At 35.8% G+C, this 17,418-nt stretch overlaps 1 protein-coding gene across 1 annotated transcript; it reads right to left on the bottom strand.

The window, feature by feature from the left end:
• Window positions 1–12,696: 12,696 nt before the first annotated feature.
• LOC149832294 (uncharacterized) lies at window positions 12,697–13,065 on the bottom strand. Its single transcript, XM_090013216.1, has one exon. The coding sequence runs from the start codon at window positions 13,063–13,065 to the stop codon at window positions 12,697–12,699; it is 369 nt and encodes a 122-aa protein (XP_089869342.1).
• Between the last annotated feature and the right edge of the window lie 4,353 nt (window positions 13,066–17,418).

The following is a 17,418-nucleotide window of genomic DNA, read 5'->3' as shown; positions in this document are numbered from 1 at the left end:
TCCTCCTCCTCTTTCTTCTTCAATTGCCCTCGCTTCTCTTCATCCTTCTCCCTATTCTGCCTTTGCTTTTCCCTCTTCTCCTCCTCCTCCTTCTTTTGCCTTCTCTTCTCTTCTGCCTCCTTATTCTTCATTTGCTTTTCCCTCTCCTCCTCCTCCTCCTCCTTTTGCCTTCGCTTCTCTTCCTCTTTTTCCTTATTCTTCATTTGCTTTTCCCACTCCTTTTGCCTTCACTTCTCTTCCTCCTTATCCTTATTCTTCCTTTGCTTTTCTCTCACTTCTTCCTCCTCCTTTTGCCTTCACTTCTCTTCTTCCTTCTTCTTATTATTCATTTGCTTTCCTCTATCCTCCACCTCCTCCTTCTTTTGCTTTGATTTTCTTTGCTTTTTTTCATTATCCTCCTTCCTTCCTTTCATTTTGCTTCTCTTCGGCATCCTTCTTCTTTTTTTTCATCTGTACTTCTTCCTCATCATTCTTCGTTGGATTATCATCTTCAATATCTAGTGGATTAGGCTCCGCTCTATACTTTACCAACAATTGCTCCCTTTCTTTATCATTCTCAATCTTTAATATTTTGTAGTACGCTTCTAATTGCTTATATAAAGCATAATGTTCGATGATTTTGTCAAGAGATTTCCTAGTTGACGATGAAGTGTTTCTTCTCTTAGGAATGTAAGCCATTGGTAACTTGCACAACATAAAAACTCATCGAGATGGCAAAGGGTGCTTCGGCGAAAGAAGATGAAGCGCTAGATTTTTTATGGAACGTTTAGGGGAAAATATTGCAAAGAGCTCCTTTTATAGTTGAGGAGTTTAATGCTTAGGGGATCCGGCAAAGATTTTTTGGCGGTTCACATTTTTGGCGGTTCACATTTAATAATAAAAGATTTTATAATGACGTCTTTGTCGTCCACAAAGATTTGCCTTTGTTACAAAAATATTGTCATAGTATAACACAATTCGATGATCAAATATCATATAAATTGATATGGAAATTATTGTTGATAGCTTATAAATTGATATACAGAATCAGGATAAAAATCAATATTTAGAATCAAAATAATATCTTAAATCGGTATTAAGAATCAAAACAATATCTTAAATCAATATGAAAATTCTTATTGATATCATAAAAATCGATATTTAGAAATAAAACAATGTCTTAAATCCATATTAGGAATCAAAACAATATCTTAAATTGATATTTAAGAACTAGCGTAGAAATCGATATTAAGATTCAGAACAATATCTTAAATCAATTTGGAAATTCATGCTGATATCTTAAAGATTGATATTTAGAATCAAAATAATATCTTAAATCGATATTAAGAATCAAAACAACATCTTAAATCGATATTAAGAATCAGCATAGAAATCGATATTAAGATTCAGAACAATATCTTAAATCGATTTGAAAATTCATATTGATATCTTTAAAATCGATATTTAGAATCAAGTCAATATCTTAAATTGATATTAAGAATCAAAACAACATCTTAAATCAATATGAAAATTCCTATTGATATCTTAAAAATTGATATTTAGAATCAAAACAATGTCTTAAAATGATATTAAGAATCAAAACAACATCCTAAATCGATATTAAGAATCAACATAGAAATTGATATTAGGAAACAAAACATCTTACATCGATATGTAAATTCCTATTAATATCTTAACAATTGATATTTAGAATCAGAACAATATCTCAAATCGATATTAAGAATAAAACAATATCTTAAATCCATATTAAGAATCAACATAGAAATCAATATTAAGATTCAGAACAATATCTTAAATCGATTTGAAAATTCGTATTGATATCTTAAAAATCGATATTTAGAATCAAAATAATATCTTAAATTGATATTAATAATCAAAACAATATCTTAAATCGATATATAGAATCATGAATAAAAATCGATATTACGAATCAAAACAATATCTTAAATCGATATTAAGAATATTATATTGAATTGTCGTATCGATGATTAATATATTATGCGATATGTATATCGATGTGTAAGATATTAGGTATTTCCTAGTATCAATTTTTAAGATGTTATACCATGTATTGTTCTATCGCGACCTACACAATGACGTCAATGTCTGCCACAACTGGATGAAAATCACAATTGGCATGTATACAAATCGCGATACACTTGCACGGACAAATCGTTGTTTCATCTAGCCTTCAAATTTGCACATCGTTTAGGGTTTAGGGTTTAGGTATAATATTTAGGATTTAGGTTTAGGGTTTAGGGCTTAGTGTTAGGGTTTAGTAAGATATGACACAATTTGCAAATCCCTTTCTTTATCATTCTCAATCTTTATTATATAAATAATAAATCATTGTTGCTTTAAATGTATAAATCATAAATCATTAAATATATAAATCGTTGCTGCTTTAAATGTATAAACGATTTGTACGTATAAAGACTATGAACTATCGCAATTTGCTACATCACGATCTGTACAACCTGGACAGGAAAGCCATAAAATAATCGAACTAAATCCCTTTGAATATCCTATTACGATTTGATTTTACGAACTTTGTCTAAGCGATTTGCTTGATATCGATTGTCCTTTCGTGAATTAATTTTATGAGCGTTGTATATGTGAACATGTCCTACCGTGATTTATACAATGACTGATTCATAAAAGGCGGAAAGGAAAATACAATAAACAAATTGACACGATGTTTAGGCATAGTAAACTATAAATCGAGTTAACTTCAACGATACATTACAACCATATTCATTTACAAAATATATGAGTGTTGCATATTCTTTCCTTCTCATGCAAATATCCTCAGCTGATCATTCTTTGCTTTCAGAGTGCTGCACATTCTTTGTTTTCGAAGATCCTTCAATGTTATCACTCATGGCACAAAGTTCATATTACAGCTAGCAAGAGCTCTAGAGAGATATATATGTGATTGGCACATAGAATCGCTTTGCAGCAGGAAATGAGCACACTCTTGAGAATATGCTTCACAAACTTCAGCTCAGACACTCACCGCTAGAAGGAACTGATTCTATGTGTATATTTGTCATGAAGTATATCGAAGGTAGGCAGATATTTTTTCAACTATGAATTATGGTTTGTGAACAATGGAGGGTCCGGCAGTAGAAATAGATCAAATAGATGAACATCAACATCACCCTCTGTTTATCATGCAAAATATATATTCTTGCTTCGGTATGGCGGCAACGATTGAAGATGATTATGGTCGTTATATTCTGCGTAAGCTTCGATATACTTCACGACAAATACACCATAGTCATATGTGTCATGAATATATCGATGTATACACAGAAGATAATAACCATAATCATCATCGAAGATTATACAGATCTTTCCTCACAGCGTGAACCAACTACGTTATCAGCATCAAAACCCATTTATCAAGCACATGTAGAAGGAACACAGAAGAACAAAGAAGAAAGAAAAATACAAGGGAGAAGAAGTAGACGGAGGAGAAAAAAGAAGAAGAAGAAGAAGTTGTGTTGCCACAGAAAAGAGGAAGAGAGGTTAAATAGATTAGGGTTTTAGACATGGACAACGAGTCGGGTAGGGTTTTACATAGATCTATATTAAGGTTTTACATAGAATAGGGTTGTATGCATGTGTACACAAATCGACACGACGTTTAGACTTAGTAAAGTATAAATTGATTTATAACTTGATAACTATTAAAAAGTTGTAAATCACTATCATTGTTATATAGAAGAAGTATTCTATCACGATCTGTATAGCAACATACATTAAGTTAAAGTTGCAAATCGTTATCACTGTTTTATAGAAGAAGTATTCTATCAAGATCTGTACAACAACGGACCTAAATCGGAAATGATTTGTCCTATCATAATTTGTGTTTACCAGCTTTGTCTATGTGAATGATATCCTATTGTGATTTTTTTTACGAGCATTTTCTACATGAACGATATGTCGTATCCTGATTTACCTAATGACTGATTCATAAAAGGAAGAAAGGAAATAGTTGTAAACAAATTGACACAATATTTAGACTTACTAAAGAACAAATGACACGATATTTAGGGTTTAGGATTTAGGGTTTCGGGGTTCGGAGTTATGGTCTAGGTTTTAGGGTTTTAGGGTCTAGGTTTAAGGTTTTAGGGTTTAGGGTTTATGCTCTAGGGTTTATGATTTAGGGTTTAGGGTTTAGGGTATAGGGTTTAGGGTTTAGGGTTTATGCTGTAGGGATTGGGGTTTAGCGTTTATGATTTTGGCTTTAGGGTTTAGGGTTCATGGTTTCGGGTTTAAGGGTTATGGTTTAGGGTTTAAGGGTTATGGTTTAGGGTTTAGGGTTTAGGGTTTAGGGTTTAGGGTTTAGGATTTAGGGTTTAAGGGTTATGGTTTAGGGTTTAGGGTTTAGGGTTTAGGGTTTAGGGTTTAGGGTTTAGTAATATATTAAGGGTTTAGGGTTTAGGGTTTATGTTGTAGGGATTATGGTTTATGATTTAAGGTTTAGGGTTTATGATTTAGGGTTTTGGGAAAAGGGTTTAGGGTTAGAGTTCAGGGTTTAGGGTTTAGGGTTTATGTTGTAGGGATTGGGGTTTGGGGTTTGGGGTTTGGGGTTTAGGGTTTAGGATTTAGGGTTTATGTTGTAGGGATTGGGGTTTGGGGTTTAGGGTTTAGGATTTAGGGTTTAGGGTTTAGGGTTTAGGGTTTTGGGTTTAGGGTTTAGGGTTTAGGGTTTAGGGTTTCAGGTTTAGGTTTTATGATTTAGGATTCAGGGTTTCAGGTTTAGGGGTTATGGTTTAGGGTTTAGGGTTAGGGTTTAGGGTTTAAGGCTTAGGGTTTAGTAATATATTAAAGGTTTAGTGTTTGTCGTTAGGATTTAGTAAGATATTTAGGGTTTAGGGTTTAGGTTTAGGGTTTAGGGTTTAGGGTTTAGGGTTTAGGGTTTAGGTTTAGGGTTTAGGTTTAGGGTTTACGGTTAGGGTTTAGGGTTTAGGTTTAGGGTTAGATATTTGTAGTATGTAATTATAACCTGTGCGTGAGGAATAACAATTGTAGCGACATAAGGTGGCCCTTTGTGTGTTCAAATCATTGCTCACTTAGCGATTTTTATAAAAATTGCTATAAAGCGTCGTACCTGTGATTAAATAGATGTCATGTGAATCGTTATCATCAACAATTATAAATTGCTATTGCATCAAACATATAAATTGTTCCTACTTTAAACATACAAATCACTGCTTCAAACTTACAAATCGATGTATAAGTCGCACCGTTCATAAGTACATATCGTTGTAACATTTGGGCTTCAACAGTAAACCTCGTTGTATGATTTAGCAAACTTGAGTATAAATCTTGGTAACTTTATATATCATAAATCACTACTGCATTAAATATATAAATCGTTGCTGCTTTAAATGTATAAATCATAAATCATATATTGTGTCGATTTGGCTTTGTTACCAAAATAAGTGTCATTCCTTTATAAAAGAAACATCGTTTCACATCTCGCTCGTTGTCAAAAATCGTTGTGCCTTGTGAGACCTGTATTCTAATTGACGATTTATGAGATTTACGCAATGACGTCTACGTCAGGCACAACGATTTGCCTTTGTATAGAAAATATTAGAATAGTATAACGCAAATCACGGTTGTAGTAATATATTATCGATTTGAGAGATATTGTTTTGTTTGTTAATATCAATTTGTAAGCTATTATATTGAATTTCTGTATCGATTTGTAATATATTATGCGATATGTATATCAAGTTTTTATTTTCCTCATCCTTCTTCCTTTGCTTTTCCTTCTCTTCATCATCCTTCTTCTTCTACTTCATCTTTAGTTCTTCCTCATCCTTCTTTGTTTGCTTTTCATCTTCAATATCTTATGGATTAGGCTCCGCGATTTGTATTTATGATTTATGAAGTTACCACGATTGTTGTTGTCCAGGGTTTGTGAGGCATAATAGTACTTACGTTTATCGTATCGATTTGTAATATGAATATGCGATTATGCTGAATTGTCGTATCAATTTATAGTATACTATGTGATATGTACATCGATTTGTGTGTTCAAATTGTTGCTCATTTAGCGATTTTTATTAAAATTGCTGCACATGATTTGAAGTATGAATCATTGTAAATAGATATTATGTGTTTGCTAGTGTCAATTATTACGATATTTGTCGTATGAATCACGTCAAAACATGCTAATACTATAAATCGTTACTTTTATTGGCATGGTAAATAATAACTCGAAGATCATTACAAATAACTGAATGGCATTGAATGTTGAACAAAGTTTACAAAGTTTGTATACTAAGCTAATAAAATCCTTGGGTTGCCATTACAAATGAGCTTGTTTGCTTGCAAAAAATATGTGGGATCTGACCCCTAATACAGAGTTGTCAGAACTTCTGTAGAAGAACATAGAGCTACTAGCTACAAAGTATACTTTTGAATCTGGTCTTGTTGATTTAATATCTGATAGATCCTCACTTGCATGACAAAGGGTGGTCCGACAACAGACGACGGTAAAAGGTGATCTGACAGTAGACGACGATAAAAGGTGCTCCGACAACAGACAACAGCAAAGGGTGCTCCCGCGATAGCAGACAACGACAAAGGGTGCTCCTCCAGAGGTGTAAGGGTGATCCAGAACGGAGAGGGAGACATATTTTGAGGTTGAGACTCTTCAAGCAGAGGTGTTTACTGCTTAGGGCGAAAACAAAAGGTTATCCTCCATTTTTTGGCTAGCGGACATTTTGGTACATTACTCAAAACGTTGTTTCATGGTGCTAATGGCGGGAAAGGATACTTAAGTCTTTGCAAATGCACCAGACTTTGATGCTAAGTGATGCAGACACACACGGGGAAATGAGCCCCATGTGCTTACATATGTGGCGCTCATTCAGACCCGAGAACACACACCTGCATGTTCCGGGGGGGGAATATATAACCTACTTCGCTATTATTAGGTTTCTCACATCGGTGAGCTGATGTCAAAAACCTAAATCCCCTTGCCATACTTCCATAGTAGAGTCCTAAAGAAAGTGCATTCCCTAAACATGTGTTCTATTGTTTCATTCGCTTTGCCACATAGGTGACACCGGCTTGCTAACTGGATTCCCCATCTTTGAATATTTTTTGCCCTTAATTCCAAAAATAAGCCTCATGTTTATGAATTTCTTGATATGAACCACAGGTTTCCTGCAAAACTACAAAATAGAAGTTTGTATGACAATTAAGGTTGCAACTAGGGGTGTCAACGGTTTGGTTCAGACCCAGATGGAACCAGACCTGGACCAAATTTTCAGGTATGGTATCAAGTCTGGACCAGCGTCTAATCGGGTCTTCTATAAACCATACCTGGAGGACCCGATAAGAACTACATGAACTAAACCCGGACCATATATACCTGATAAAATAATGTTTTTTATCATTTTTATATTGAAAATTTGTGGGTCTTAACTGAAACTCGGGTCGGGCTCTGGTCTAGAATATTTGTTTCACAAACTATACCAGGGTCCATGTATTAATCGGACCTTCGGGTCTAGACTAGGATCTTAATCGGGTCTTCTTATTTGTCACCATACCCAGACCCTACAGGGTTTGGTCCGGGTTGGATCTGAGTAAACCCAACCCGTTGACATAACCTAGTTGTAACTATAAATATGAAGGAACTGAGAAATAGGTTTTGTTTTTGTTTTTGTTTTTTCTTTTTCCTTTTTTTTTGGCAAGCTCAGGTTAGGCAAACCAAGGTTTTAAAACCCGGTGACTCATCACTCAGCTCACCCTTGAGTGACTCATGAATTGGTTAGGTCAACTTGCTGACTCGGCCAGGTCATGTTAACTTTATGTTTTATATATATATATATAATATATATATATATATAATATATATATATATATATTATCTATATTTAATAGTATTTTACCAATATATTATACATAATATACATTATATGATATTTTTTATAATATATTTAATATAGAATTTTATTAATACATATATAATCATATTTTTATATATAATACACATAATATTTAATATATGTAATAATATATAAAATATATTATACATATATATATGCATGACTTGCCCATGACTCGGCCATGACTTAAACATGTTTTTTGACCCGGTGATTGAGCGATCTGGGCCGAGTCAGCCGAGTCACCTGGTCAATCAGGCAAGTTTTTAAACTATGAGGCAAACCCCTACAAGTTACATCTAATAATGAAATACAACCAATTAAGTAGAGAGTTGGGTTAAAACCCCGTCATGAGGTTTGTCCTTCCAAATCTTATCCTCTTAATACATTTCCAGATGAGTTAAACATCTAGGAATATGGTTCATCTTTTTTGCAACTCACAAACACTTGAAACACTCAAAGTTAAATATACATCTGCAATATCAACAGTCCCTCCAACATTCTTCTATTAATAGAAGCTATAACTCCCCCTTATTAATTACTCCAAAATCACTATGCTCTAAGAGTCCACCAGCAAATCCACATGAACCAGCACCTTAGGCATTTCAAAATAAGTTAGCTCCATCTCCAAAAGAAAGGTTGTGTCAACTTTGCTTTTGATAATTTGCTTTCAAAACAAGCTAGCTTCAGCAAACCCACATGAACTTGGACCATGATATGGATCGGTTACTATGTATGTCATCGTTGCTCTAAACCTGAATTGTGCAGAAGCATATATTGGATCTGGGTCAAAATCCAATATATTTTCACCCCAGATCAAGCATACAGGGAGGAGACAGTCTAGTTGAAGGATCGAAATAAAGGAGAAAACAGGGGATTGAGATCTGTTTATGTAAACGACCTACTTCAAAGGGAGTTTCTACTCGCACATTGCACTACTGTGGTGAGTAATTCCTCCTCCTATATAGAGAGAAGGGTTTCTGGGAGTTTTACCTCCCTTTGGGTAGTCGTTTACCCCAGCAACAATATATTGTTTAACCTAGAGCTTATCCAGATTGAGAGGATCATTTTAGATAAGGCCCTGATCCAGGGCAATCTCAACTGTTAAAGAAAGAGTGGGCCCTCCTCTCTCTTTAACGGATGAAAAGTCTCTGTGAAACATGGCCACAATTACTTACATCTCCCACTTTGCCATGTGAAACAAAAACTAGATACAGGTTTTGGCCTCCCAATATTGGAGTGTTTTCCTTGCATCAATATCTTGGAATGAGTAATATATTTGAGTTTCTCATCCAGATATATGTCTATATTAGACGTATCTTAATCCCATACAGGATACATGTTTTGAAAACATTTTCTCTTATATACCCTTTGTTAAAGGATCAACAATTATATCAGATGTAGACAAGTAGCTAACTTTGATTTCATTTCTTTCAATCATATCATGAATATAATGGTATTTTACCATTATATGTTTATTTTTTAAATTAGCTCCACTCTTCATAAGAGAGATGGCAGCCTGATTATCATAATAAATCTGGATTGGCCCATTGGTTATTTCCTGCTTCAAATCACTAATGAAGTGACTTATCCAAATGGTAAATATGGCAGCTGCATTGCATGCAATATATTCAGTTTCCTGAGTATGTTGTGCTACGCAACCTTGTTTTTTACAAGACCAAGAAACTGCACCTCCTCCCAGGAGGAAAACATATCCAAAGGTGGATTTACTATCATCCCTGCTGCCTGCAAAGTCAGCATCAGAATATCCAGTTAATTCCAAAGAATCACCTTGAAAACATAATTTCAAGTTTATAGTCCCTTTTAAATATCAAAATATTTTTTTTATTGCTTTCCAGTGTAGCCAACTAGGATTACTCTGGTAGCGACTAACAAGGCCAACAACAAAGCTGATATCCAGCCTGGTGCAAAGCATAGCATACATCAAGCTTCTCACAGCTTGAGCATAAGGGACATTTAACATTTCCTGTCCATCACCTGGACTATCATTTTTACTCAAATTAACACCTTTTACCACAAGTGTTCTAACTGGCTTACAATCACTCATTTTGAATTTCTTGAGTATATGATTTAAATATCTTTCTTAACTCAAGCTTAAAAGTTTGGAGCTTCTATCTCGAGTGATTTTAATTCCAAGAACACAGGATGCTTCTTCTATGTCTTTCATTTTGAATTGTGAATCTAACCATGACTTACTTTTGACAATCATATCATTGTCGTTTCCAGTCAGAAGAATGTCATCCACATATAGTGATAGAATAGCAAATTTACTCCCACTTTTTCAGACATAATCACAATGGTCAAACTTATTTGCCACAAATCCTAATGATGTAATAGCCTTATGAAACTTTAAGTATCACTAACGTGGTGATTGCTTGAGTCCGTATAGAGATTTTTTCAACCTATATACTTTATCTTCTTTGCCTTTTATTGTATAGCCTTCAGGTTGCTCTATAAAAATGGTTTTCTTAAGCTCACCATTAAAAAAAGCAGTTTTAACATCCATTTGATATAGATCTAGGTCATAATAAGCTGCTATTACAAGAATTATCCTTATCGAGGCGAATTTTTCAACCGGTGAATGTGTATCAACATAATCTAATCCTTCTTTCTGAGAAAAACCCTTAGAAACTAATCTTGCTTTAAATTTCTCAATGCTGCAATGAGATTTGATTTTTTTCTTTAATACCCATTTACAACCAATGGTTTTCCTTTCCTCAGGTAAATCAACCAATTCTCAAACCTGGTTTTTCTCAATGGACTCCATTTCTTCATCCATGGCTTTTACCCAGTTTGTTGACTCACATGAGTTTATTGCCTCACTGTATGACAGGTTATCCTCCATGTCATACATGTCTAAAGAATAACACAGTTCCTCTGATAGATATACATAATAGTCATCCAAGTAAGACGAAGGAGCTCTAGACCTTTTGTGTGCAACCTGAGACTGTTGCGCAGAAGAAGAATAAGTGATTTCAGAAGGTCCATTGTTACTTATAGATTCTTGTATGTCATCTAAATCATATTGTAGATCAAGAGAATCATCTTTATTTATTTCTGGAATAACTTTTTTTATGTTTTGATCTTCCAAGAAGATATCATCTCTACTTTCGATTAAACCCTTATCTGGATGATAGGATCTATAGCCTTTAGATCCTTTGGGATATCCGATAAAAATACACCTTATAGATCTGGTATCCAATTTATTCCTTGGTCGTTCTATAACTTTTATATGAGCTACATATCCCCATCTTCGAAGGTGACTTAGACTAGGTTTTCTTCCTGTCCAGGACTCATAAGGGGTTGTGACAATAGCTTTACATGAAACTTTATTTAGGACATATGTTGTTGTATGTAAGGCTTCTCCCCAAAATATTTTGGGTAATAAAGCGTTAGATAGCATACATCTAATCATATCAAGAAGAGTCCTATTAAATCTTTCAGCCACACCATTTTGTTGAGGTGTGCCCGAAGTAGTAGTTTACGGTCTGATCCCATTGACTTTGCAATATTTAGCAAATTCATTTGAGGTATATTCTTCTCCCTGATCAAACCATAAAACTTTAATCTTGCTACCAAGTTGATTTTCGACTTCTTGACGATATTCTTTAAATTTGTCTAATGCTTCAGATTTATAAATTAAAAGATAAACATAATTGTACCTAGAAAAATTGTCAATAAATGATATAAAGTATTGCATTCCTTTATGTGTTGGAGTCCTGAAGGGACCACATATGTCTGTGTGAATGATTTCTAATAATTTAGATGCTCTAGTGACATTTTGTGGGAATGGTTTCCTTGTCATTTTTTCATAAATACAAGGTTCACATCTATGAAATGATGATTCATCAAAGTCAGGTATTAATTGTAATTCAACAAGTTTTTTTATATTTTTTAAGTTAATGTGACCAAGTCTTTGATGCCATACATTTACATCCACATTAAAGACAATATCAATATAAGCATAAGTCAAAGTAGTTTTATTCATGTCTGAGTCACAAATTTTAAACAATCCTTGGTTTTGATCAAAGACCCCATCAAACAGGACTCGACCATGTTTTCCTATAGTGACCTTTCCTGGTAAAAAATAAACTTCAAAGCCCTTGGAAATCAAGGCCGGGACAGACACTAGATTACATCTCATTGACGATACAAATAGGACATTGGACAATAAAATATTATTTTTTGTGGTTTTAATCTGATATGTCCCAACACCCATAACATCAGAGTAGGTGTTATTTCCCATGTACACTCGATGTTCACCAGGTTTATAATCAATCATGTCCACCATCCCCTCTTTTTTCATAGCAATATGGCGTGTAGCCCCTGAGTCCACCCACCAACTGGAAAGAGCTTGGTCCGCATAAAAGCATTTTGATATCACGCAGATATTATTTCACCTCTCCTTTTGTTGAATGCTTTCATTGTTTCTGCCAGTGTGATTATTTGTTCGGCTCCTGCAATCTTTCTTGAAGTGTCCAGGTTTTCCACACATGAAGCACTTCACCTGTGAGGCGGCTGACTGTGGCTTGCGGAATGTTGAACCATTTTTCTTATCAGATTTGCCATTTCTTTTATAATATTTCTTCTTGAATTGTGGGCGTCTAGGAGGGTTATAGCCACGAGAAGGTCCATCTTTAGTGAAGTGTAATTCGCTCTTTCGGTCTTGTTGCATGTGTTGTTACTCAATTTTTAATTGAGCAGGAAGTTCTTCTAAGGTTAGGTTTTTTGAATTCAACCTAAGTACAATTTGTACCATCTTTCAAGAGGATGGTAAACGATGAAGAATTGTGGATATCTGCATTTGGTCAGGAATCACATTCCCAACAATTGTCAGGTCCTTTGCCATAACCAGCATTTTGTTGACATGGTCAACAACATTGTCATTCTCTTGTATACGGCATGAATTGTATTGTTCCAATAGAAGTTGAATGTGTGTTTCTGAGGTTGTGTCATATTTCTTGGATATAGTGTCAAACATAGATTTTGTTGTAGGGTAATCCTCAAAAACCCTAATGAGATCATCATCCATATATGTTAATATGATGGTTCTGGCCAACATGTTGTCCCTCTTGTATTTGGTGTATGAGGTTTTAACCTCATCAAAAGCAATAAGACCAGGGTCACTCATCTCAGTAGTAAGAGCATTTTTGATGCCCTCCAGAGTCAGAACAATAGGAATCCTCCTCTTCTAAATATGAAAATTTATGTCATTGAGTTTATCAGTTTTAGCTAATTCAATAGCACAAACTCTACTTGTCATGTTTCTGTTGTTGTTTTTTTAATATGGCATGACAAGATAAGTTTAAGTCCAACAATCAACAAGCAGAATAACAAGAGAATATCAGAAATTAACGCATAAAAGAACATGTTCATAATCAAGAGAAAATTCATGATCAATATCACTATTTCATGCAACAAAAAAAGGTGTATGACAATCAAGCTCTTTGATTTTAATTGAAATTGAGCTAATTTGCATACTTCAACCACTTTTCTATAATTTCAGAAAAGTCAGAGGAAGGATTTGCAAGAATGATTCCCAAAAAATAGGAGCTAAAAGGAACAAGGGTTTCTGAAAAAAAAAACAAATAAACAAACCCTATTTCAGAAAAGGTTTCTGAAATTGAGTCTTTTTCTAGAATTACTAGTAAAAAGAGGACCGTTGAAGTAATCGAGGGACACAAAGGTAATAATCAGAAAAGGTAAAGGGCTGACTGTAATTTACCATAAAGGGATATGAAAGAAAATTAAACTAAATATAAGGGTATTAATGTAAATGAACTGATAGGGATACGATCGAAATTTATAAAAAATATCGGGGGCAAAAATGTATTTTAACTAGGGAACCAGTATATAAGCCGACCTTTTTTCGAAAACAGCAGAAGCTTCTCGATGAAGCATCTATGTTTGTTTCTATTTTTTTTTTCAGCCGGCGAGTTCCCTGTCTGTTTGTTCGCTGGAGAGATAGAAACCGAAGATGGCGCTGGAGATTCCCAGAGGTCGCCGGAGCAGCCTTGCCTGCTGTTGCAGCAATGAGAGAGAAAAAAAATGAATTGTTGTTGATCTTTCATCGAAAACAGGCAACAGCGTTGGACAGAGAAAAAACCTCTGGTCTTATGCCAAAAAAAAAAGAGCAAAGCGGTGTGTTTTATCCCTTGTTGTGTGTGTGTGTTTTTGATGTTGTGATAGTCGGTGATAAGACGTTGATCGCCTTTGACTCGTTCGCCGGACATAAAACAAAAAATAGATGATGGAACTCGGGCGATGTAGCAGCCCAAAGATCACCAGAGAGTTATCGCCGGTGTGGCAGCGGAGAAAAAAAAAGTAATCTCCTTTCCTCTTTTTTTTTCGACAGAAAGAAAACCCACTGGTAGTTCTCCGAAAAAGAAAATGGTAATCTACTTTTTCTTTTCATATCGCCTGATGTCGATGACCTTTTAAATGAAACAGAGGTCGCTAGCGACCCTATGATGAAAAAAAATCTTCCCCTTTTGTTTTTTTTCTAAGGTCGCCCGATGCCAGCGACCTCTTCTGTTTTTTTTTTTTTGCAGGTCTCCTGCTGCAGGCGATCTTTAAAAAAAGGAACCTTGATCTTTGCTGCTTTGATACAGAGGTCGGGGAGAAAAAAATTATTTATTTATCGAGGTCGCCGGATGTCGGTGACCTTTTTTTTTTTAAAAAAACAAACGAAGACCCTCTCCCTCTGAAACCGATGCAGATCCTTTATGGGATCTGTTTTTTTTTTATGTTTTGCATAAAGGAAAAAATGCAAATCTCTCCTGAGAGATTTGCCTGGTATAAAAAAAAAAACTAACATTTTTTTTATCTGATTTTTCGTGTGATGTTTGCTCAGTGATCTGGAGTCGATCTTGTGCACACCACCGAAGTTGGCTCTGATACCAAAAAAGGATCGAAATAAAGGAAAAACAGAGGACTGAGATCTGTTTATGTAAACGACCTACTTCAAAGGGGGTTTCTTCTCACACATCGCACTACTCTGGTGAGTAATCTCTCCTTCTATATATAGAGAAGGGTTGCTGGGAGTTTTACCTCCCTTTGGGTAGTCGTTTACCCCAGCAACAATATATTGTTTCACCTAGAGCTTATCCAGAATGAGAGGATCATTCTGGATAAGGCCCTGATCCAGGGCAGTCTCAACTGTTAAAGAAAGAGTGGGCCCTGCTCTCTCTTTAACAAATGAAAAGTCTCTGTAAAACATGGCCACGGTTACTTACATTAGTCCCCTTCCCTTAAATAAAAGAGAACTGATCTGATTCATCCCGCTTTGTCCCGGTCATTGCAAATCTGACATGTTTTTTCAATACGGTGTGCATCAAAGCCTCTCAAGTGTTTCAAGAAGAATACATTGTGTGGACCGAGACATATCGACTATACTGCGCTACCACGTATCGTATGTTGATGTCATCTTTATCTACCTTCAGACAAATGTGTAGACTCCCAAAATGTTGTCAGTACTGGTATCAGACCTGAATTGTTTGGCCAACCAGGAGGAGTACACCGAGTATCGCCTCGTACAACACTGACACATGAGGTCAGACACTAGTGGTGCATGGCGTGGGGGAGGGAGGCCATGTGGTGCTGCATGGGGATGTCAAATTGTCAAATAGTCCGGTTTGGTTCGGACCCAGATGGAACTAGATATGGGTCTGATTTTTTGGTATGGTATCGAGTCCAAACCTAAGTCTAATTGGACCCACCATAAGAGAAACCATACCCGAACCCGATAAGAACTAGATGAACTAGACCCAGGTCATACCTGGTAAAACCATATTTTTAATCATTTTTACAATGAAAATTTGTGGGTCCTAATCAGAACTCGGGTCAGGCTCGATTCTGGTATAAAATTTCATAAACTATACCCAGGTCCATGTATTAATCAGACCTTCAAGTCCGTACCCGAGTCTTAATGAGGTCTTCTTATTTATCACCATACCCAGACCCTATAGGGTTTGGTTTGGGTCAGGTCCAGGTAAATCCGACCCATAGACACCCTTAGTGTTGCACCATTTTGAACGCTCCAGCTCCAGCTCCAACTCTGTAAGTCTTTTGCCTTCTTTCTCTGCCTCTCTTGTGCCACATGACACGTGCCCAGTCGTCAGATCGTGTCACTTAGGACACGTCACCGAAATGGCATGTCCCCCTATGACATAGATCATAAATTGATTCGTTTGTGGTATAATCGTTAATGTTAGTGCAGTCTGAGGATGATGGATGGGGGGGGGAGGGGAGGAAGAAGAAGGGGATCAAGGAGAAGATCAAGTAAAAAATGATCGTATTGTACAACAAAAATAACATGTTTCGAGAAAGACCTTGAAATTTTATAAATTTGTCTGTTGTTTAAAGTCACAAATATTCTTCTTTTTAAGACCTTTTTATCCTTCACACCTATCATTTTTTATGTGAATTTCCTCCATATGTGAACTTCCTTTGTCTCTACTGAAAACGCCTTAGTCGATGCCATCACCGGTAGTTGCCGCCTCAGCTGATGCTTAATCTCCATCACCTGGTCAAAATCAGTCTTCGGTGGATCTCCTGGTGGTGCGGGTATGGTGGATTCTGCCACGATTAGAGGATCCACCACTTGGCAGTGGAGAATGGCCTGAGTTTTTTTATGGAAACTCAAACCTTGAAATTTCGCAAATGCCTCAGTTATCGTGCATTAAAAAATTGTCAAATTCACATAAAATAAGTGCAAGCGAACTTTCTTTAAAACTCAAACCGATAAACCTCACAAATACTTAAGTTATCTCGCATAAAAAAATCTGCAAAATTCTTTTTAACTCGAACTAAAAATGTAACGCCCCGAAATTTCTTAACTTAACAAGTAGAGTTTTTAAGGGAGTTCCCTGAAAGCGTGAACTCTGATGTTCTGAAAAGTCTTCAAAAAGTATCTTTCTATTTTAAAAAAAATCAAGTTTTTTGCAAATCCCGGGCACGTTAGCTCGACAATCCAAACATGACCACGGCGATAAATAGCAGACAACTGGAAAGAGTACTACATTCTTAATAAAAAGGTCATTGTACAAGAAAAATCAACAGGAGGCCCAACCCCCAGATTAAAACAAAAACCCAAAACTCAAAACCCTGTGACGATAGCCAAAAGTTTGGAAGGAAAAGTATAGTCTCGAGCCACGTCGCATGCACCGTTGACTGCCTGTCGCCGCTACTCATCACCTCCCATAAAATGGGACAGTCTCGCGAAAAACTAGTAGGAGTGTAAAAAGAACAAGAACAACTAGCAGGTAAAGCAGTTAGGCATACTACAACAGCAATAATGAGAAATGATATACTGCACAGAAAAACTCACCAATATGCTAGCACGTAATACCACAAGTGTGCAAAAACAACAACTGAAGGGTGAGCATGCTTAATTTGGTTATCACTTGTTAACCGGCCATGTGGGTACGTACATGGCACACGAGCCGAAACAGTCGAGACCAATCCGAGGGTTCATTATGCCATG

Source organism: Nuphar pumila, chromosome 7, assembly GCF_984573655.1.
Source record: "Nuphar pumila chromosome 7, dmNupPumi1.hap1.1, whole genome shotgun sequence".
Lineage (NCBI taxonomy): Eukaryota > Viridiplantae > Streptophyta > Magnoliopsida > Nymphaeales > Nymphaeaceae > Nuphar > Nuphar pumila.
Note: the sequence above shows the minus strand (reverse complement) of the source record. Positions and strands in the feature narration are given on the sequence as shown.